Source organism: Spermophilus citellus (genome assembly GCF_964194105.1).
Source record: "Spermophilus citellus genome assembly, chromosome: 14".
NCBI lineage: Eukaryota > Metazoa > Chordata > Mammalia > Rodentia > Sciuridae > Spermophilus > Spermophilus citellus.
In genome coordinates, this window is record NC_138194.1 from 21,098,503 (window position 1) to 21,121,799 (window position 23,297).

General features: G+C 35.5%; 1 protein-coding gene across 1 annotated transcript in view; it reads left to right on the forward strand.

Moving 5' to 3' along the window:
* The window catches only part of SPIDR (scaffold protein involved in DNA repair), a 423,741-nt gene that overhangs the window by 22,086 nt on the left and 378,358 nt on the right, over nt 1-23,297 (forward strand). The window contains exons 2-4 of the mRNA XM_081265658.1: nt 15,820-15,972; nt 17,233-17,299; nt 22,177-22,356. Coding sequence (XP_081121784.1) covers nt 15,820-15,972; nt 17,233-17,299; nt 22,177-22,356 — 400 coding nt within the window. The remainder of the gene's footprint in view (nt 1-15,819; nt 15,973-17,232; nt 17,300-22,176; nt 22,357-23,297) is intronic.

A 23,297-nucleotide genomic window follows, 5' to 3' on the forward strand; every position in this document is an offset into this window, starting at 1 on the left:
ACTCCGGGATAGAAATGCAGCAAAGCGAAACTTTAATGAAGGTCTTGCAAGACTGGGTATCTGAAAGGCACCATATACATATGTAGACTGAAGAAAAGTTAGCCTCTTTAAAAAATGGTGATGGGAAAACTGAAATCCATATGTAGAATGAAATTGAACCCCTACACAAAACTCAACTCAAAGTGGATCAGGGACTTAGGTATTTCAGACACCCTGTGATGACAAGAAAAAATGTAGGCCCAACTATCTATCATGTCAGCTTAGGAACTGATTTCCTCAATGAGACTCCTAAAGCATTAGAAGTAAAATCAAGAATCAATAAATGGGATAGTATCAAACTAAAAACTTCTTTACAACAAACAATTAAGAACTTGAAGAGAGAGCCTGAAGAATGTGAGAAAATGTTTACCCACTTGCACTTCAGGTAGAGCATTAATCTCCAGGATATACAAAGAACTCAAAGCACTTAACACCCCCAAAACAACCCAGTCAATAAATGGACAAAGAAACTGAATAGGCACTTTACAGAAGAAGAAATAGAATTGGTCAACATACGTATGAAAAAAAAAGTTCAATATCTCTAGAAATTAGAGAAATGCAAATGAAAACCATACTGGGATTCCATCTCTAGTCAAAATATCAATTATCGAAAATGTAAGGAACAATAAGTTTTGTCAAGGATGTGGGGGAAAATGTTCACTCATACATTGAGGTGGGACTTCAAATTGGTGCAAACACTCTGGAAATCAGTAATGGAGACTTGTCAGAAAACTTGGAATGGAACCACCATTTGACTCAGCTATCCCACTCCTCGATTTATACCAAAGGACTTAATACTACAGTGATTTAATACTACAGCATACTACAGTGATTTCAATGTTTATAGCAGCTCCATCCACAATAGCCAAGCTATGGAACCAACCTAGGTGCCCTTCAATACACGAATGGATCAAGAAAGTGTGGTATATATGCACAATGTAATATTATTCAGCCATAAATAATGAAATAATGGCATTTGCCGGTAAATGGATGGAACTGGAGACTATCATGCTAAGTGAGATAAGCCAGACCCAAAACCCAAAGGCTGAATGTGCTCTCTGATATGTGGATGCTAACACACAATAGCAGCAGGGGGAAGGATAGAGTTTGTTGATTAGAGAAAGAGGAATGAAGGGAAGGAGGATGGAAATAGAAAAGACAGTGGAAGGAATTGGACATAACTTTCCTGTGTTCATATATGAATACACAACCAGTGAAACCACTTCATGTATAGCCACAAGAATGGGCTCCTGGCCGGGCATGGTGGTACATGCCTGTAATCCTGTGGCTTGGGAGGCTGAGGCAGGAAAATCGTGAGTTCAGCCTCAGCAATGGTGAGGTGCTAAGCAACACAGTGAGACCCTGTCTTTAAATAAAATACAAAAAATAGGTCTGGGGATGTGGCTTAGTGGCTACTGCCGCAGTCTTGGCTGGGCACAGAATCACGAGCCACCACACAGCTTTGTAGATTCAAACAGCAATTCTTTATTCCCGAACTCACACCGGCCTCCACACACGTTCTGGGGCAATCCCAGTTCTCCTCTCACCCAATTCACCTACTCCACGAGGCTTTCTTCCCAAAGTGCTCTCTGAATCTCATGAGAACTCAACGGGAGCTCAGGCAGCAGGAACGCCCTAATTCCAGCAGCAATAATCCTCAACATCGAACTTCCCTAAAATCCAAGGTCTTAAACTGGGAACGCCCTTAACCCAAGGAGCGGGATACTTCCTCAAACTGCAGGACACACCCTAATCCTGGATCCACCCTGGTCTTTGAGCAGGGTCACCTTTCTCAAACACACATGCAAGGTCAACAGCGAAATTAACATGGGGTACGCTGGCAAGGAAATTTCGATGCGTCATTCCTACTTGGTAATGGCCCTCAGCAACCCAGTACCACCAACCCCCCAGAAAAGAATGGGATCCTAATTAGAATGAGTTATACTCTATACATGTATATGTCAAAATGCACTCTACTTTCATGTGTATCTAAAAAGACCAAAAGGGGGAAAAGATTGATGTCTGGTGAGCAGGCACACCCAGAACAGTTAGGCAAGTATTTTTTTTTTTTCCGAGCACTTGAGTTGTTCCCTGGTTCTTCATAGGGTTGGTTCTTCATAGGGGTTAGATCTTCTTGGATCGTTCCTGAGTTTCCTTATAAGGTTATTTCCTCTTTGGTGGCTCCAGAACCAATCAAATCTATGTGTATGTCTTTGAAAAAGTGCACACAGGGGCTGACTTTGGACCAGTCAGGTTTACTTTTTTTTGCTTAGGGCTGCACTAAGGTGGGGAGTGCTAGGTGGGAGTTGGGGAGTTCACTCCTGATGTCTGCTAGTGCAAGGATATGCGGACAGCTTGCTGGTGGTTTTGTTTTCTGTGATCACATCAGCGACCTGTTGTGCAAATTAGTCACATCATTCTAACCTGAGCTATTTGCATCCTTATAATATCTTGCTTTGAAAATAAGTCTATCAAATATTTTACCCCTCACAATGATAACTCTTTTTTACTTATTTTCTTATGTTAAGTGCTGGAGTTGTGGCTCAGTGGTAAAGCACTTGCCTAGCATGTGTGAAGCACTGGGACAAATTCTCAGCACTACATATAAATAAATGAATAAAATAAAGGTCCATCAACATCTAAAAATATTTTAACAAGAATAATGGAGAAAGTTCTATAATACTAGATACAATTTATTAAAAAGTCACTGTAAGAAAACTGGTCCAGTGTGTATAGTTCTAGATTACATTTTGTATCTCTTAAAAATTATGACTCAAAAAAGCAGGATATTATCTATCCAACTGCTAGTTATAAAAAAAAGAGAGAGAAACCTACTTATTACCCATGTTTTGTCCATAGTTTTACCAAGATCTAAAAAATGTTTCTCTTTATTACCTATGTAAGTCCTTCATTTTTGAATTTGTTCTAATTAGTTTTACATGCCAGCAGAAGTATTTTCACATATTGTATAAAAATGGAGCACAACTTCTTATTCCTGTCTGTACACAATGCAGAATCGCACATAGGATGATAATATCTGACTTATTCCACTGTCCTTCCCACCTCAGCACCCTCCCTCCCCCTAGCTTCTCTATGCCCTACCCAAAGTTCCTCCATTTTTCCCTAGTACCTCCCCTCACACTTTGGATTTGGGTGATTGGCTTATTTCACTTAGCATGATATTCTCCAGCACCATCCATTTACTGGCAAATGCCATGATTTCATTCTTTAAGTCTGAGTAATGTTCCATTGTGTGTATACCACATTTTCTTCATCCATTCATCTGTTGAAGGGAACCTAGATTGATTTTATAGTTTAGCTATTATGAATTGAGCTGCTATAAACATTGATGTGGTTGTGTTACTGTGGTATGCTGATTTTAGTCCTTTGGGTATAAACCAAGGAGTGGGATAGCTATGGTTCCATTCCAAGTTTTCTAAGGAATCTATACTGTTTTCCAGAGTGGTTGCACCAATTTTCAGTCCCAACAGCAATGTAGACATGAACCTTTCCCCCCACATCCTTGACAACACTTATTATTTCTTGTATTCTTGATAATTACCATTCTGACTGGTTCTTCCACTTTGAATGGAAGAACTTATTGAATTTGATGTTCAGCTCTTGTCATTTACGTATTAAGGAAATGTAGGTAACTAATATACAGGTATATCTGTAAGTAGCCAAGGGGAAAAAAGTTTCAATGGTGAGATTGTTCAAGAAATCAAGTTGCTGTGGTTAGAAGAACAGATAACTGAGTGGACAAATCTCTGTATAAGTCTGCTGGGGATGGAAAGAAACAGGTAGAAGGGATCAAGGGAGAAATGTTTCTTTTCAGATAATAGGGACTTGAGCATGGTTGAATAATAGACTAAGTGATGGAAAAGGTTGAGGTGATAGGACTTAGAATCCTGAATGCAGTTTCCTATGACCCTTTGTTCTTCCTAATGGAGGATTTTCTTCTTATAGTCACAAACCACTGGATTGTCAGGCAAAAAAGTTTCTTGCTCACATTTTTTTTAACCTACCAGAATCTGTGATATTTTTACTTTTTTACCCCAACAATGTATACTTCACTCCAGTGGGAAAGTCCAAGCGTGCAGAGAAACTTGTGATTTTGAGTTTGATCCTAAGAATGCTTTTTGTTTAGTTTATCCATATAGGTTGTTTTCTAATTCAATATGTTTAGCAATGATTCTCAAATTTTGATGGTATAATAATCACCAGAGATAATGATTTTAAAATGGAGATTTCCTGGACCTTTCTTCTCTCAGGATTCTTATTTTCATTTTGAGGACTTAGATATGTTGAACATCCCTGGTATTTCTGATGTAGTCCTCATATTTCATTAAAATATTGTGATAAAATATAAATAACATAAACTTTATTATTTTAAGTATACAGTTATGTAGCATTCATTATAAGCATTTATTATACATTCACATTTGCTATACTGAGTGCTTCTCTCCCAAAACTCACATGTTGAAACCCATTCTTTGTTGTGATAGTACATGGAAGTGGGGTCTTTGGGAATGAACACCAGGCGGCCGCTCTACCTCTGAGCCACAATCCCAGCCCAAGTGTTGGATTTTTAATGTGCTTTTTCTGCCTTAGTAGATTGCATGTATTTTTCCCCTTTGTTCTACTAATGTGATCCATTACAATGTTTGATTTTTACATTTTGAGACATTTAGGTATATCTTGGAAAAATCCCACAAGTCATAGGATAAATAATCCTTTGTCTCTTAATTTGTTTGCCATTGATATAACAAAACACTTTAGGATGAAAACTTTATAAAGAAAAGAAGTTTATTTAGTTTTGAAGTCTAAAAGTCCGTGATTGGGCTGCCCCATCTCTTTAACCTCTGGCAGGTGGCATAATGATGGTAGTAGTGTGTACAGAAAAGATCACAGGAAAGTAATATCAGAAACCAGAGAGATTCAGGAGCTGGCACATCTTTTTATAATAACCCACTCTTACGGGACCTAACTGGGGTTCCCTGAGAACTATGTTAATCTCTTAAAAGGGTGATGCTCTCTGTAATCTAATTAACTTGCCTTAGGTCCCAGCTTTTTTTTTTTTTTTTTTTTTTGGCTCCAACTCGTTTCTATTCCGTCATGATGGAGAGCAAACCCCTACCATATGAACTTTTAGGAGACACACTCAAACCATATCCAAACTGTAATAATCCTCTCAGTGTGTTGCTGGATTTGGCCTGCTAGTATTTTGTTGAAGGTTTTAATATCTATTTTCATAAGTAGTTCGTCTATAGTTTTATTGTGATAATATTTGTAAGACTTTTCTGTCAGTGTACATTGGTCTCAGAAAGAGGAAGTATTTTTGTAATTTTTGGAAGAGTTTGAGAATACTTCTTTAAATGTTTGGTGGAATTCACTATTGAAATCACCTGGTTTTACACTTCTCTTTGTCAGAGGTTTTTTGATTATCAGTTTAATCAATTAGTTATTGGTCTGTCAAATGTTTTCTTTCTTCTTGAGTCATTGTTGATGGTTTCTGTGGTCATAGGAATTTATCCATTTCATCTAGGTGCTTTAAATTTTATTCAGTTTTTCATGGTACTCTCATTCTTTTTATTTCTGTAAGTTTGTTGGTAGTGTTCCTACTTCTGCTTATTATTTTAGTAACATAAATCTTGTATTTAGTTAAAGGCTTTTTTTTTTTTTTTGGTCTTTATAGAGAACCAACAGCCTTGTTTTTATCTATTTCATTTGTCTCTATTCTAATCTTTATTTTCTTTTCCATACTATCTTTAGAATTAATTTGCTCTTTTTTTTTAAATACTAGTTCCTTAAGGTGCAAGGTTAGATTATTCATTTAGAAACTTTTTTAATCTTGGTTTTTGTATCTATAATTTTTTTGTGTGAGCACTGCCTCCCATAAATTTGTATATTTTTTAAATTTTCATTCTTCTGAAAATATTTTCTAATTTTTAAAAAATATTCTTTTTAATTGTAGATGTACACAATATCTTTATTTTTATTTGTTTATTTTTATGTGGTGCTGGGCACCAAACCCAGGCATTCGAGGCAAGCACTCTACCACTGAGCTACAACCCTAGCCCAAGTATTTTCTAATTTGTTTTCTAATTTATTTTAAATTCTTCTTTGATTCTTTGAGTTATTAAGCGGTGTTGACTAATTTCTACTTACTTGTGAATATTCCAGTTATCTTTTGGTGTTAATGTCTATTTTCATTTTGCTCAAAGAAGACACTTTATATGATATCAATATTTTAAAATTTATTGAGAAACATTTTTTGGTCTATCTTGCAAAATGTTTTCTGTACATCTAAGATAAATGTGCATTATTTTGTGTTTGAATAGTGTTCCATATGTCTGTAAGGTTTAGTGAGTTTATAGTGTGTTCAAGCCCTGTATTGCCTTACTAATTATTTGTGTACTGGTGAAAGTAGGATATCAAAATGTCTGATTTTTATAGAACTGTTAAGTTTTTCTTTTAATTCTGTTTTAGTTTAATATATTCTGAGACTATGTTGTTAGATGTGTATATATTTATAGATGGTCTAACTTTACTATGATTTGACTCTTTTAATGACATTTTCTGCTTTGTCTCAACAGTGTTTTATCTTGAATTCTAATTTGTCTGATACTAGTATAGCCATCCCAGCTATAATTAATTACTGCTTGCTTGGATTATCTTTCTGTCCTTTCACTTTCAACCTTTTTGTGTTTTGGTCATAAAAGTGAACCTTTTATAGATAGCATATGTTTATATCATGCTCTTTTAATCTATTCTACCAATATCTGTGTTTTAAGTGAACAGTTTAATCTACTTACATTTCAATTACTTATAAGGAAGAATTAATGCAATTTTGTTTTTATTTTCTGTATATTTTACAACATTTTGTTCCTTAATTTCTCTATTACTTTTATCATTTGTAAGAATTTGTTTTCTCTACTGTTTTGATTCTTATTTCTCTTTCTTTTTGATATTTTTCCCCTTTAGTTGTTTCCCTGGGGTTTATATGAAGTCATCTGAACTCTAACAATCTAGTTTGGATCAATGCCATCTTAGTTGGAAAAACACAAAAAATACTGCTCCCATACAGCTTCATATCCTTTATGTTATTTTCACTAATGGCGTCTCTATGTATCATTCGTTCATTAACAGACATAATTATGTTTGTGCATTTGCTTCTTAATTGTATAGGATAAAAGAGTTACGAATTAAAGAACAGAATAGTACAGGCTTTAAAATTTACTTACATTGGTCTTTTTTGTATGTATGGCTTTGTGTTAGTCACTATTCATTTCAGTCTATCAGCTCCCTATAGCATTTCTTGTAGGAAAACTCTGCTGGTTATAAACTTCCTCAGCTCTCGCTCACTCGCCCCTTCCTTCCTTCTCTCCCTCCTTCCCTTCCCCTTCCCCTTCCCCTTCCCCTTCCCCTTCCCCTTCCCCTTCCCCTTCCTTCCTTCCTTCCTTCCTTCCCCTCCCTCCCTCCCTCCCTTCCTTCCTTCCTTCCTTTCTTCCTTCCTTCCTTCCTTCCAATCTGGGAATGTCTTAATTTCTGCTTCATTTTATTTGTGCTCATGTGTGTGTGTATGTTGCTCAGTCTGGTCTCAAACTTGTGGGCTTAAGTAACTCTTTTGCCTCAGTCTCCAGAGTACCTGGGATTACAGGCATGTGCCATTGAGCCTGGTTGTGTTTCATTTTTGAAAGATAGTTTTGTCAAATAAATAATTCTTGTTTGATGCCTTCCCCCTTTGCTAGCATGCTAAACATTCTGTCTCATTGCCTGTTGGCCTCCGTGGTTTCTGGATGAGAAATCTGCTATTAATCTCACTGAGGATACCTTTTATATCACTTCTTTCTTGCTAATTTCAAGATTCTCTCTGTCTTATGTCTTAGGCTCTGGACAGTTTAATTGCAATATGAATCTCAGTGTGGATCTTGTTGGCTTTGCCCTCCTCAGAATAAGCTGAGTTTATTGAGTTTGGGGCTATTTATTCTTCAAATATTCTTTCTCTTTTCCCTCTAGAACTTTCATTACATTTATTATGGTATACTTAGTATTCTGTATATCTTTGATGTCTCTTCATTCTTTTTTTTTTTTTTCTGCTCCCTTAGGTAGGACAATCTTTTTGCCTGTCTTCAAATTCACTGATTCTTCTTCTTCTTCTTTTTTTTTTTTTTAGAGAGAGTGAGAGAGGAGAGAGAGAGAGAGAGAGAGAGAGAGAGAGAGAGAGAGAGAGAGAATATTTTTAATATTTATTTTTTAGTTCTTGGCGGACACAACATCTTTGTTGGTATGTGGTGCTGAGGATCGAACCCGGGCCGCACGCATGCCAGGCGAGCGCGCTACCGCTTAAGCCACATCCCCAGCCCTTGATTATTCTTCTTTCTTCAAATTTGCCAGTGAACCCTCTAGAAAACTTTAGCTCTTAAATTTAAATTACACTTGGCTCATTTTTGTAATTTCTGTTAATGCCTTATTTGTTACATTGACATTACCTGCTCTTAATTTCCTTTAGAGTTCTGCCCATGGTTTCATTTAGCTCTTTGAATATGTTTAAGACAATTGATTTAACATCTTTGTCTCATTAGATCACTATCTGCACACATTCTATATGGACTATACTTTCTTATTTTTTTGCAACTGGATATGACAAGTGTATATGACTGGATATGAATATTAAAATGTGGCAACCCTGGAAATGATAATTTTCCCTCCAACAAGATTTGTTGTTGCTATTTGTTGTGGGTTGATTTTTCTTTTTTTTTTATTTATTATTTATTTTTTTAAATTTTTTTTATTGGCTGTTCACAACATTACAAAGCTCTTGACATATCATATTTCATACATTAGATTGAAGTGGGTTATGAAACCCCAGTTTTACCCCAAATGCAGATTGCAGAATCACGTCGGTTACACATCCACAATTTTACATAATGCCCTATTAGTAATTGTTGTATTCTGCTCCCTTTCCTATCCCCTACTATCCCCACTCCCCTCCCCTCCCATCTTCTCTCTCTACCCCATCTACTGTAATTCATTTCTCTCCTTGTTTATTTTCCCATTCCCCTCACAAACTTTTATATGTAATTTTGTTTAGCAATGAGGGTCTCCCTTCATTTCCATGCAATTTCCCTTTTCTCTCCCTTTCCCTCACATCTCATGTCTCTGTTTAATGTTAATCTTTTCTTCCTACTCTTCCTCCCTGCTCTGTTCATAGTTGCTCTCATTATATCAAAGAAGACATTTGGTATTTGTTTTTTAGGGATTGGCTAGCTTCACTAAGCATAATCTGCTCTAGTGCCATCCATTTCCCTGCAAATTCCATGATTTTGTCATTTTTTAGTGCAGAGTAATACTCCATAAATGCCACATTTTTTTTTTTTATCCTTTCATCTATTGAAGGGCATCTGGGTTGGTTCCACATTCTAGCTATTGTGAATTGTGCTGCTATGAACATCGATGTGGCAGTATCCCTGTAGTACGCTCTTTTAAGGTCTTCAGGGAATAGTCCGAGAAGGGCAATAGCTGGGTCAAATGGTGGTTCCATTCCCAGCTTTCCCAGGAATCTCCATACTGCTTTCCAAATTGGCCGCACCATTTTACAGTCCCACCAGCAATGTACAAGAGTACCCTTTTCCCCACATCCTCGCCAGCACTTGTTGTTTGACTTCAGAATGGCTGCCAATCTTACTGGAGTGAGATGGTATCTTAGGGTGGTTTTGATTTGCATTTCTCTGACTGCTAGAGATGGTGAGCATTTTTTCATGTACTTGTTGATTGATTGTATGTCCTCCTCTGAGAAGTGTCTGTTCAGGTCTTTGGCCCATTTGTTGACTGGGTTATTTGTTTTCTTATTGTTTAATTTTTTGAGTTCTTTGTATACTCTGGATATTAGGGCTCTATCTGAAGTGTGAGGAGTAAAAATTTGTTCCCATCATGTAGGCTCCCTGTTTACCTCTCATTGTTTCTCTTGCTGAGAAAAAAACTTTTTAGTTTAAGTAAGTCCCATTTGTTGATTCTTGTTATTAACTCTTGTGCTATGGGTGTCCTATTAAGGAATTTGGAGCCCGACCCCACAATATGTAGATCGGAGCCAACATTTTCTTCCATCAGACGCGTAGTCTCTGATTTGATATCAAGGTCCTTGATCCATTTTGAGTTAACTTTTGTGCATGGCGAGAGAAGGGGATTCAGTTTCATTTTGTTGCATATGGATTTCCAGTTTTCCCAGCATCATTTGTTGAAGATGCTATCCTTCCTCCATTGCATGCTTTCAGCCCCTTTATCAAATATAAGATAGTTGTAATTTTGTGGATTGGTTTCTGTGTCCTCTATTCTATATCATTGGTCCACCCGCCTGTTTTGGTACCAGTACCATGCTGTTTTTGTTACTATTGCTCTGTAGTATAGTTTGAAATCTGGTATCGCTACACCTCCTGATTCACACTTCCTGCTTAGAATTGCTTTTGCTATTCTGGGTCTTTTATTTTTCCATATGAATTTCATGATTGCTTTCTCTATTTCTACAAGAAATGCTGTTGGGATTTTGATTGGCATTGCATTGAACCTATAGAGAACTTTTGGTAATATCGCCATTTTGATGATGTTAGTTCTGCCTATCCATGAATAGGGTATATTTTTCCATCTTCTAATATCTTCTTCTATTTCTCTCTTTAGGGTTCTGTAGTTTTCATTGTATAAATCTTTCACCTCTTTTGTTAGGTTGATTCCCAAGTATTTTATTTATTTATTTTTTTTTGAGGATGTTGTGAATGGGGTGGTTTTCCTCATTTCCAGTTCAGAAGATTTGTCGCTGATATACAGGAATGCCTTTGATTTATGGGTGTTGATTTTATATCCTGCCACTTTGCTGAATTCATTTCTTAGCTCTAGTAGTTTCTTTGTAGACCCTTTTGTGTCTTCTAGGTATAGGATCATATCATCCGCAAATAGTGATAATTTAAGTTCTTCTTTTCCTATCTTAATGCCTTTAATTTCTTTTGTCTGTCTAATTGCTCTGGCCAGTATTTCGAGAACTATATTGAATAGAAGTGGTGAGAGAGGGCATCCCTGTCTTGTTCCAGATTTTAGAGGGAATGCCTTCAGTTTTTTTCCATTCAGAATGATGCTAGCCTGAGGCTTAGCATAGATAGCTTTTACAATGTCGAGGTTACTTCCTGTTATCCCTAGTTTTTCTAATGTTTTGAACATAAAGGGATGCTGTACTTTATTGAATGCTTTTTCTGCGTCTATCAAGATGATCATATGGTTCTTATCTTGAAGTCTATTGATGTGGTGAATAACATTTATTGATTTCCGTATATTGAACCATCCTTGCATCCCAGGGATGAATCCTACTTGATCATGGTGCACTATCTTTTTGATATGTTTTTGTATACGATTTGCCAGAATTTTATTGAGGATTTTTACACCTAAATTCATTATGGATATTGGTCTGTAGTTTTCTTTCTTTGAGGTGTCTTTATCTGGTTTGTGGATCAGAGTGATATTGGCCTCATATAATGAATTTGGAAGTTCTCCCTCTTTTTTTATCTCCTGAAATAGATTGTGTAGTATTGGTATTAGTTCTTCTTTAAAGTTCTTGTAAAACTCTGCTGTATATCCATCCGGTCCTGGGCTTTTCTTGGTTGGTAGTCTTTTGATGGCTTCTTCTATTTCCTCACTTGATATTGGTCTGTTTAGGTTGTTTATATCTTCCTGACTCTATCTGGGTAGTTCATATGTCTTAAGGAATTTATCGATGCCTTCACTATCTTCTATTTTATAAGAGTATAGGGTTTCAAAATAATTTCTAATTATCTTCTGTATGTCTGAATTGTCTGTTGTGATGTTGCCTTTTTCATCCCGTAAGCTAGTAATTTGGGTTCTCTCTCTTCTCCTCTTTGTTAGCGTGGCTAGTGGTCTATCAATCTTATTTATTTTTTCAAAGAACCAACTTTTAGTTTTGTCAATTTTTTTAATTGTTTCTTTTGTTTCGATTTCATTGATTTCAGCTCTAATTTTAATTATTTCTTGCCTTCTACTGTATTTGCTGCTGATTTGTTCTTCTTTTTCTAAGGCTTCGAGGTGTAGTGTGAGGTCATTTATTTGTTGGCTTTTCCTTCTTTTAAGGAATGAACTCCATGAAATGAATTTTCCTCTTAGTACTGCTTTCATAGTGTCCCAGAGATTTCGATATGTTGTGTCTGAGTTTTCGTTTACCTCTAAGAATTTTTTAATTTCCTCTTTGATGTCTTCTGTAACCCTTTGTTCATTCAGTAGCATATTGTTTAATCTCCATGTGATGTAGGATTTTTCCTTTCTCATTTTATTATTGATTTCCAATTTCATTCCATTATGATCAGATAAAATGCATGGTAGTATCTCAACTCTTTTGTAATTGCTAAGATTTGCCCTGTGACATAATATATGGTCTATTTTTGAGAAGGATCCATGTGCTGCTGAGAAGAAAGTGTATCTGCTTGATGTTGGGTGGTATACTCTGTATATATCAATTAAGTCTAAATTATTAATTGTATTATTGAGCTCTATGGTTTCTTTATTCAACTTTTGTTTGGAAGATCTGTCCAGTGGTGAGAGAGGTGTGTTAAAATCTCCCATGATTATTGTGTTGTGGTCTATTAGACTCTTGAACTTGAGAAGAGTTTGTTTGATGAATGTAGCTGCACCATTGTTTGGGGCATATATATTAATGATCGTCAAGTCTTGTTGGTGTATGGTTCCCTTGAGCAGTATGTAGTGTCCTTGTTTATCCCTTTTGATTAACTTTGGCTTGAAGTCTATTTTATTTGATATAAGTATGGACACTCCTGCTTGCTTCCGGGGTCCGTATGAGTGATATGATTTTTCCCAACCTTTCACCTTCAGTCTGTGTATGTCTCTTCCTATACTGTAAGCAGCATATTGTTGGATCTTTTTTTTTTTTAATCCATTCTACTAGCCTATGTCTTTTGATTGGTGCATTTAAGCCATTAACATTTAGGTTTACTATTGAGATATGGTTTGTATTTCCAGCCATATTGGTTATGTTTGTTACTTAACATTATTTGTTTTTCCTCTATGCTTAGTTTTTCCTTTACTGTACTACCTCCTGCTGTTGGTTTTCATTTTTATTTTTCATTTCCTCTTCCTGTAATATTTTGCCAAGGATGTTTTGAAGAGCTGGTTTTCTAGCTGCAAATTCTTTTAACTTTTGTTTGTCGTGGAAGATTTTTATTTCATCTTCACTCCTGAAGGTTAATTTCGCTGGATACATGATTCTTGGTTGGAACCCTTTTTCTTTCAGCGTTTGAAATATGTTGTTCCAGGATCTTCTAGCTTTCAGAGTCTGTGTTGAAAGATCAGCGGTTATCCTGATTGGTTTACCCCTGATTGGTTTACCCCTAAATGTAATCAGCTTCCTCTCTGTTTTGGCTTTTAAGATTCTCTCCTTATTCTGTATGTTGGGCATCTTCATTATTATGTGTCTTGGTGTGGATCTCTTATGATTTTGTACATTCGGTGTCCTGTAGTCTTCTAGTATTTGGATTTCTTTTTTATTCTTTAAGTCTTGGAAGTTTTCTAGTATTATTTCATTGAATATATTGCTCATTCCCTTTTTGGACCTCTATACCCTCTTGTATCCCAATAACTCTTAGGTTTGGTTTCTTGATGTTATCCCATAATTCTTGTTTGTTCTGCTCATGATTTCTTAACATTCTTGCTGAGCTGTCTCTGTTCTTTTCAAGTTGAAAAACTTTGTCTTCATTGTCTGAAGTTCTATCTTCTAAGTGTTCTATTCTGCTGGTAATACTCTCATTTGAGTTTTTAATTTGGTTTATTGTTTCCTGCATTTCCAGGATTTCTGTTTATTTGTTTTTTATATCCTCTATCTCCCTATAGAGTTGATCTTTTGCTTCTTGGATTTGTTTATGTAATTCATTGTCAGAGTGATTTTTCATTGTCTGAATTTGCTGTATAATGTCTTCCTTGAGACTCCAGATCATCTGAAGCATGTATATCCTGAACTCTTTGTCTGACATTCCATCAGCTGCAGATATTACCTCATCTAATGTTGAATTGACCTGTATTTTTTGTGGTCCTTTCTTTCCTTGTCTTTTCATACTGCTCATGATTCTTTCTAGCTTTGTGAAACTGTTGTGCTAATGTTTTTCCCCTTATATATTTGTATTCTTCTTGTATAGCTCCAAAATCCCTCTTGCGGAGAAAGACAATGTTAACAGTTCCCAATATCAACAGTACATTATCTAAGCACCAATTTTCATTATTAATACATTTATAGTTACATTCTAAGACTATAGATATTGGTTTTAATTATTACTTAAGAATATATTCATTAGTTTCATGAAAGGCGAACCATATCTGGTGGCATATAGAATACTTAATTTCAGACGAAGGATGTTATACTTAGAGGGAAAGGAGTGAGGGTATGAGGTTAAACTAACTTAGCACCTTTGGAGAACTCTAACCAATAGACTGGTAATTTATGGAAGAATGTATATACTCAACCTCCTATCTGAATTTAGATAGTTACCCTATGTATAGATAGCAAAGGTTAAGAGATTGAAAGTGGGATAGAGAGAATACGAATGAAAAAAAAAAGAAAAAATAACAAGGAAGAAAAGAGAAATAAGAGAAGGAAAAGGAAAGTAAAATAGAAATAAAGAAAAAAAATGGGGTGAAGATGGGGTATATGCAATTCTTCTATATTATATTACTTTGGTAGTTTGGTTGTTCATGCACAGTTCTTGGTTTCACATATGCTGAAGTTGTGGAAGAGAGAGAAGAAAAGAGAGAAAGAAAGAAAAAAAAAGTCTCTCAGAACACTGTTTTCCTTGCTTCCAGTGGGTGGCGTTGTCTATTCCTAGCTTGAGCCTCTGTATTCAGGGTGGTGTGTATAGCCTGTGTGAAAGGAAATGAGCTTTCCCCTGTATCTTCCGTGCTCTAGTCTGTGAGGTAGAAACCAGGTGCCTGTACAGTTGTTGTTTTGTGTTGATAGCTGCAACTCCCAAAAGCTTGTGGGAAATATTTTGAGTTATCGCAGCTAAGGGTGGGGGAGTTGGAAACCGGGTACCTGGATCAGCCGCAGAACTGTGCTGGTAGCCACACCCCTTTTGATGGGTTTTAAGGGTTGATGGGCTTCCTCCGGGCTAGTACTCGGGGCGGGGCCGGACTTCCTCCTCCGGTCTGGCTGGGCACCAGGAGTCTTCCGCCTCCAGTCTGGCTTGACGCGCCATATGGCCACTTTTTTACTTGTTACATTAATGCTACTGGCTCTGCTAGATGCACTGCTTTACCTGGACCTTTTTATAGTCTCTCTTATTCCTGTGTAGCTGAGTGGATTCTACTCCTAATTTCTCTTTAGCTTTTCCCTTATTTAGCAAGGAGATATGGCTTATTCAAGTAGTCCCGGGCTGCTCTGCTTCCTAGTGAATAATGAAATAGGCCAGGTGTACTTCATGGTGAACTGTGGATGTCTAGGTTCCCAGGGCCTACTTTGACCCCTGATGTTATTTGGGACTTTGGAGGGGTGATAGTTTGTCCTCACCCACTTGTATTTTGGACTTGGTTGACTGCTAGTAAATGTTGTCTGTTCATTTTGGATTTGCTATGTATTTGTTCTATCTTTATGTGAAGATTCAGAGACATTAAAAAACTGTGCCTTTATTACTGTCATTCTTGGGTTTCTAAATTGCTAGTTGACAACTTAATGTATGTTTAATGAAGTTGAAATATTTTTTCCTTTAAAAATCATTTCCACAGAGGAAAAGGAATTGGTGTATAGAGTATCCATCCTTTCCAGAAGAGAAGCCACTACAGTGCAGAACAGGTCTCAGGACAGTGGGAGCAGTTGCCTCCCTCTCTGAAGCATGGCTTAAGTGTGGAGAAGGATTTCAGGACACTCCTAGGACTCTGGTAAAGTAGCTGTAAAATTGTTTTCCCTATGCAGAAGGGTAAATGATAAGATTCCTCAGTGTTCATGCTGCTGTGATTACATTTCTTTGGAATTCCCTTTCCTATTTTCTTTTCCATATATTATAATTGATGCAGTATTTTTCCCCCATTCCTTGAATTCCTTTAATAATTGTGGCAAATTAGTATCACCTTGTTAGGCTATGCAGAACCTTTGTACTTGTTTGTAAATGGAGGATACATACTGAGAATGTTTTCAGAAGTGAAACAATTGAACATACTACTTTACATGAAGTATATTTATGAAATGTTCATATATTCAGAACCTTTTGTCTATGAGATTCTGGTTAATTTTTGTACAAGTTATAAATTACAAAATAGAGGAATGGTATCATAAACTCTAAAGATAATGTAGAGACAAACAGTAATAAGGACCTCAAGTGTCAGAGTCATATATGTGAACATTAATATTGAATATTAATGTGAAATTTTTTTGTTGATAATACAACAAAACTTTATTAACATTTTGGACAGATGGAGCTATGACTGTTAGTGGCAATTTCTGAACTTAAGTTGGGGCAAATGGCTATAGTGCAGCATAATGCCATCACTGTGTATTGTGAATACAGACATAAGAATGAATTGTTACCCTTCAAATGAAGGATCAGGTGCAGAGGATTGTTGTAGTCAGAGTACAGTCATCTTCCAGCTGCTTGCCTCTAGAGGTGAGCCCCTGCTAGTCAAGGGAATGCCTTTTTTTTTTATCCTGGATCTTGGCCTTGACATGATTGCCTTGTCAATTAGGGTCTTCACAAAGATCTGCATTTTGACCTGTTATCAAATGTCTCATCGATCCACTCATAAACATCCACACTGCCATTCAACAAAGCCACTCAGCACTTGAAATGTTTTGATCAGTCAACTCTGTTTCAATTCTGGAAAAAAATAAGTTTATAAGAATATAAGCAATGGGTTGGGGTTGTGGCTCAGTGGTGGAGTGCTTGCATAGCACATGTGAGGCACCGGCTTTGATCCTTAGCACCACATATAAATAAATAAAGGCATTATGTCCATCTACAACTAAAAATATTTAAGAAAAAAAAGAATGTAAGTATTATGTGCTTTGGCAATACTTACAAATATAAGTAAAGGGAAACAAGAATATATTAAGGAAAGTATAATTTAAGACTGAATATTTTACAAAGTATTGTTGGTTTTTAATCTATTGTCATGTAAATTACTTTACTGTTATTTTGCCTGCAGACACCAACAACTGAAAAGGTGACTCTTTCAGAAAAGGACCTTGAATTAGCTCCAAAACCAAAGAAAGGTAATACTACTTTGTTGATTTCTTTAGAGAGAAGGTGTAAGGCCAATACATCCTTTGGTGATTCTTTGCTTTCTTTCTGTTACTTACATAGTTTGGTAGTCTACATTTGTGTTTTAAAAACATCAAAAAAGAAAAGAAATGGCTGTGGGTTTGATTCCTAGAAAAATCTTGTGGGAAATAAACTTAGGACCTGTGCTATATGGTCTATACTGCTTTAGGCTATGAACAATGTCTTGTTACTTGGTGAATCAGTTTGGGGAAGCTTTCCAGCTATAGATATTAGGAAACTCTGTTCAAATTCTAGGGGTTGAATTTATCTCCTGCAACAAGATATCCAGAGGGCCTAACTGATTCTGCCCTTTGCAACCTTAGTATGGGGGTTGGTTCTCACAAACATGAAATGGTAACTGAATTCTCAAGGCTGAATTTTTGGGAAGAGTGTGGGTACTAAGGATTTTTGCTGAGTGAACATTACCTTTCTTTGGGAAAGAATCTCTACCAGGGATAGGTTAATGAAATTAGGGATTTTTACAGAGTCATGTTGCTGCCAATAAAATTAGGGTTTGTGGTAATGGAGAAGAAGGAACATATATCAGATAGACTTCTGGCTTTGCTACTGTGGTCAGTAGTTACTGACTGTAGTCAGTCAGTTACTGGAGATGAAGAAGATGAACTTGTGACTTTAGTAAATCTTACTATGTTCTGGCTGTAATCATGGAAAAATAAGCTAAATGCTCTGACCCTCAATTTCTGTATCTGGAAAATGGGCATAATATTGAGCCTCATTGATTATTGTGAGTAGTAAGTGAGGTTAAAAACAATAGATAGAATGAATACTTAGCTCAGAGGCTCATACTTAGCAGATAATTAATGGCAGCAATAGCTGATATGTCTGATGGCAGAGTTATGTGAGAGTCTGCCTAAAGTTCCTGGGAATGGAATAACTTTCTGTGATGAAGACACTAAACATTCTAAGCCATAATATTTTACTAACACTTAAGAGGGTTCTTTTTTTATGTATATGAAGAAGAAGGCCTGGCGTGAAGGAGTAAGACTTTAATCCCAGTTGTTCTGGAGGCTAAGCCAGGAGGATTGCATGATTGAGGCCAACCTGGTTAATTTAGTGAGACCCTATTTAAAATAAAATCAAAATAAGGGTTGGGGATGTAGTTCAGTGGTAGAGAGCTCCCCTATCATGGGTAAGGCTCTGGGTTTCATGTCCAGTAATACACATAGGAAAAAGAAAGAAAATATACCAAAACATTTCTTCAGAATTCATAAAACACTGTTTCATAGAATAACTGGCATAGGAGCCAGGGTTGTGACTCAGTGGCAGAACGCTTGCCTAGCATGTGTGAGGCACTGGTAGGAGGTAAGGACTTCAACAGATGAATTTTTGGAAGACATAATTCAGCATAGACCATCAGGTGCCAGCACATAGTGGTTACTCAGAAATGTTCGTAAATGTACTTCTTTTCGTTCAGTACATTTTTACAGAATCCTTCCAATACAGCAAATCATGAGGAAGGAACCCCTCTGATAAAGCAAACCATGAAGAAACAAAGAAAATGAGTACTTCTGCCTGTTTTCATAGTCGGCTTAATATCCTTCCTAGATTTCACGGAAATGGCCCTTAATCTCAAGGGTGTTCCTTTTCAGCAAGTAAAATGAATTACTGACTAATAAATTCCTGATAGTGGTTTCAACTCTGTAACTTATGTAGTTTAGTTTATAAGTCTAGAGTCCTGGTTACTGAGAATTTGAATGAGATGGCTATTAATTACGCTATCTCTTTTAATAGAAAAGTACCAGACAATTACATATTTTCTAGGAGTCTCACACTAAGCTCATAATGAAAGAGACTGCAGGTCTCCAGCTCCCTTGGGAGATCCGTGTAATGGTTAAGAATGTGGACTCAGAAGCTAGACTGCCGGAGTGTGGATCTGAGCTGCAACTACCAGATGAACAAAGGAAGCATTGCATTTGGGAAGCCCTTTTAAACGGTTTACAACCTAGTAATAATGAAAGTTGATAAATTTGTCTAAATAAAAAGGGGAAGGGCTGGGGTTGCGGCTCAGTGGTAAAGCACTTGCCTTGCATGCTTGAGGCACTGGGTTCCATCCTCTGCACCACATTAAATAAATAAATAGATAGATAGATAGATAGATAGATAAAAATAAATAAATAAATAAATGTATTGTGTTTATCTACAACTAAAAAAATATTTAAGAAAAAAAGGGGGGGGGTGCTGGGGTTGTCGTTCAGTGATAGAGCACTCGCCTAGCATGTGGGAGGCCTTGAGTTCAATCTTCAGCACCACATAAAAATAAATAAATAAAATAAAGGTATTGTGTCCAACTACAACTAAAAAATATTTTTTTTTTTTAAAAAAAAGGGAATTGGGAACTTTGTGGCAAAAATTGCAAATTATATACACAATGTAAAATCCAGAAAAACAAAAGGAGGGTTACTTGTACTTTATAGTACAAAGACTGATCTTCATAGCAAAGAAAACATTAGAAATTAATCTGGAGGGAGATAACTCTTATAAAAATAAAGATTATGAATGAGCTGCTTGCAGTAAAGCAAATATCCAAACACATGAAAAGACGCTTAGCCTTATCTGTGCACAATGAAACGGCACTAGGAGACCATTTATTTGTGATTAGATACCAAGTCTCAGTAAGTATCTTTCCATTTGTTCTAGTCTTCTTTTATAAATTCTTTGGAAGTCTGAAAAATTTCCTTCATTTAGATTTTATGTGCCTTTTAATTTTCTTTTACATATTTGATATTTATTAACTACTGTTTTGAATTTGGTTTCTGTATAATATTTTGTACTTTGCTACCTTTATTTAAAGCATTTCCTTAATTTTGGTAGTAGTTTTTCCGTTTTCTTTATTTTTGTAGTTGTTTGTTTTATAATATGCAGATTATGATCATTTTACTTTTTTGTTTAGTTTTTCAGATGCATAATGTGATTGGTGTTGTCTTTTGCAGACAAGTACATAGTTTAGTTTTATTAATTATTTATATTTAAATAGAAATGCAGTCTTAGGCAATTTAGAATGTTTATTTTTCCTTTTATATTTTGAAGAATAGGCTACTTCAGTAATTCTAGATTTTTATGGCATAAAGTAAGTGTTTAGTAAATGTTGATTATTTTGTTTTTGTCCATTGTAAGTGCTGTTTTTCTTGACATGAGGTTTTCAGTGAGTCTTCCTATCCTGATCAATAGGAGTGGAAAATTTTTTTGTGTGTATGCCACCATTATGTTATAGTATACCTCTAGCATAATATTTAATTTGTATTTTCATGACTACTATTTTGAGATCACATTTTTTTTTTTTTAGGACAGGACTATGCTATTTCTTTTTTTCTTATGGTTTACTTTATCACATGGGTTCTATACATATGCATTAAACGAAACCACTTAACATCTAAGCCTATGTTTCCTTTTCTGTAAAACATAAATTATAAATAAATGTCTTTTATCCTATAGAATATTGAAATGACTTTGAAATTGAACTTTGAAATTTTCACAAATTCCATAAAATGTGGGATAAGAAAGAATAATAGTTTTAGCATTATAGCTACACTTATGAATATAATGAATGGTTTTTATTAGTTGCATATTTCTTTTCTGATCAATATCAGAAAAGTTTGCTATTGACTTGTGATTCTATAAAGATATAGTAGCCTCACTCCTTCTAGGTGTTCCATCTATCACAATGACTAAAATAAAAAGGGGTAAAAACACCAGCTGCTAATGAGGCCTCATGTGGAGAGTTAGTCCACTAATTGATAGTGGACTATAAAATTTTCAGCTTCTCTGGAAAACACTTTGGCAGTTCCTTACAAGAGTAAACATGCAAGTATTATACAACCCAGGAATTGTACTCTTAGGTATTTATCTCAGAAGATGAAAATTACATCCGTATAAAATCTTATGTACATGTTTATAAGCTACTTTATTCATCATAGCCCTAAATTGGAAATAATACATATATCCTCAGTGGGTAAATGATTAAATAAACTATGGTATATTCATACCGTGGAATCTTATTTAGTAATAAAAAGAAAGTAACTATTTGTACACAAAATTGTTTTGATGAATGTCTTGAGTATTATGCTGAGTGGGGGGAAAAACAGTCCTAAAAGGACTGATTTCATTTGTATAACATTACTAAATGATAATAAACATTAGAAATGCAAAACTGATTAGTGGTTGCCAGGGGTCAGGATTAATGTGTGAGAGAGGGAAGTGTTATGGCTATGGTAAATTAACCCAGGGCATCTTAATTAATTTTGACTTGATCTGTGTCAATATCCGGGATGTGATATTATACTACAGTTTTACAAGATATTGCCATTGGAAGATATAAAGGGTCTCTATACTCTTTCTTTAAACTATGAATCTACTATCTCAAAATAAAAAAATTAATTACATGCAAAAGTTTTTAAGCACTCTAATGCTACCAGGGTTCTTGCATGGCATGGGAAGCACACATTTTTATTCATATATATTGGTTTTGTGGTTTGGGCCTTGTTTTGTGCTTTTTCACTTGTGGTTTTATAAACTATTCTATGTTGATACTTCAACTCTTATTTTTCCAGTTTTCTTTTGTGCTCCTTTCATAATTTGTCTTTATAACTTACCTCAAAAGTTTTACTTCTTTTTCTTGTAACTTGGATTTAATGCAAAGTCTTTTTGAAGTTGTACATGGAGCTTTAGGCAGCAAGATTTGTTATAAGTCATTGTTTTTATTTTCATCAGAGTTTTGTATGTTGAGACTTTGGCAAAGTAGCGTGCACAAAATATTATTCTAATAAATAACATTATGATTATATTTATGTATTTTCTTTTTCTTTAACAGAAATTACCACATCTAAGAATACCAATGAGCTTACAGATATAACATGGAGTTCCAGTGGAAGTGATCTGTCAGATGAAGACAAAACACTTCCTAAATCACAGAGAGCTAATGAACATGGCTCTATAATAAATAAGTTCCATAACAGGAATATTTTATGTCCAGAAGATGGGGCCAGTGAAGGTAAATTGCTAATTTTGTAAGAAATTCAGTTTCTATTAAATACTGGGTTCAATATTGGAAGAAACGTTCTTTTTTATATTTTTTATTAATAGACCTAGCCTCTTTGATAACATCTTTAAAAACATTTTCTCTTTTAATATTTCTTATAAGTCTAAGAGATAGATATTACTGGTATTATTTTGACAGTTCACAAGTTAGGCTTAGACTTATCAGAATTGGTTGGAATTTAATTTCAGTCTCTTTGATGCTAAAACCAGTTCTCTCAACTCCCACATAATGCTACACCCATGCTACCTTCTTGCCCACTTATTAACATTGAATAAATACTGTGACAACCAATGTGTGGTAGAAGTATAACATCAAATTTCTGTTCTGATGGCCTTTTATACTGCATCATGTTTTAGTTTGTTTAAAAACAAGTTTCTCAACCTTGATACCATTGCCATTTGGAGCCAGGTAATTCTGCTATAAGGAGAAATTTCCTATGCATATTATGTAGGGTGTTTTGAAACATCCCTGGCCTCTACCCACTAGATCACAGTAGTACCCTCCACCCCCAGTTTTTGACAACTAAATATGTTGGTCCTCTGTAGTATAATATCACCTCTAATTGATAACCGTATTTGTGTTATTATGGAAATTATGTCCTTTTGCAAATTAAAAAATCTGGAGTATTTAAAAATCTTAATGCTTTCAAAATAACTTGTGACTTTTAACTCTGATAGTTCATGTTAGATACTTAGTCAAGGTTAGGTTTGGATGAACAGCCTCTCTGGCAGGTGATTAAACATTTTGTATGGTGGTTTGAACATTTTGTATGCCATTTTGGTGACAACCCTTGATATTTTAGTAGTTCTCAGGTGAAGTGATATTTCAAGTTTATAATAAGCTGATAGTGCTTATATTATTAATTCAAGCATATTAATTGAAATTATGTTGCT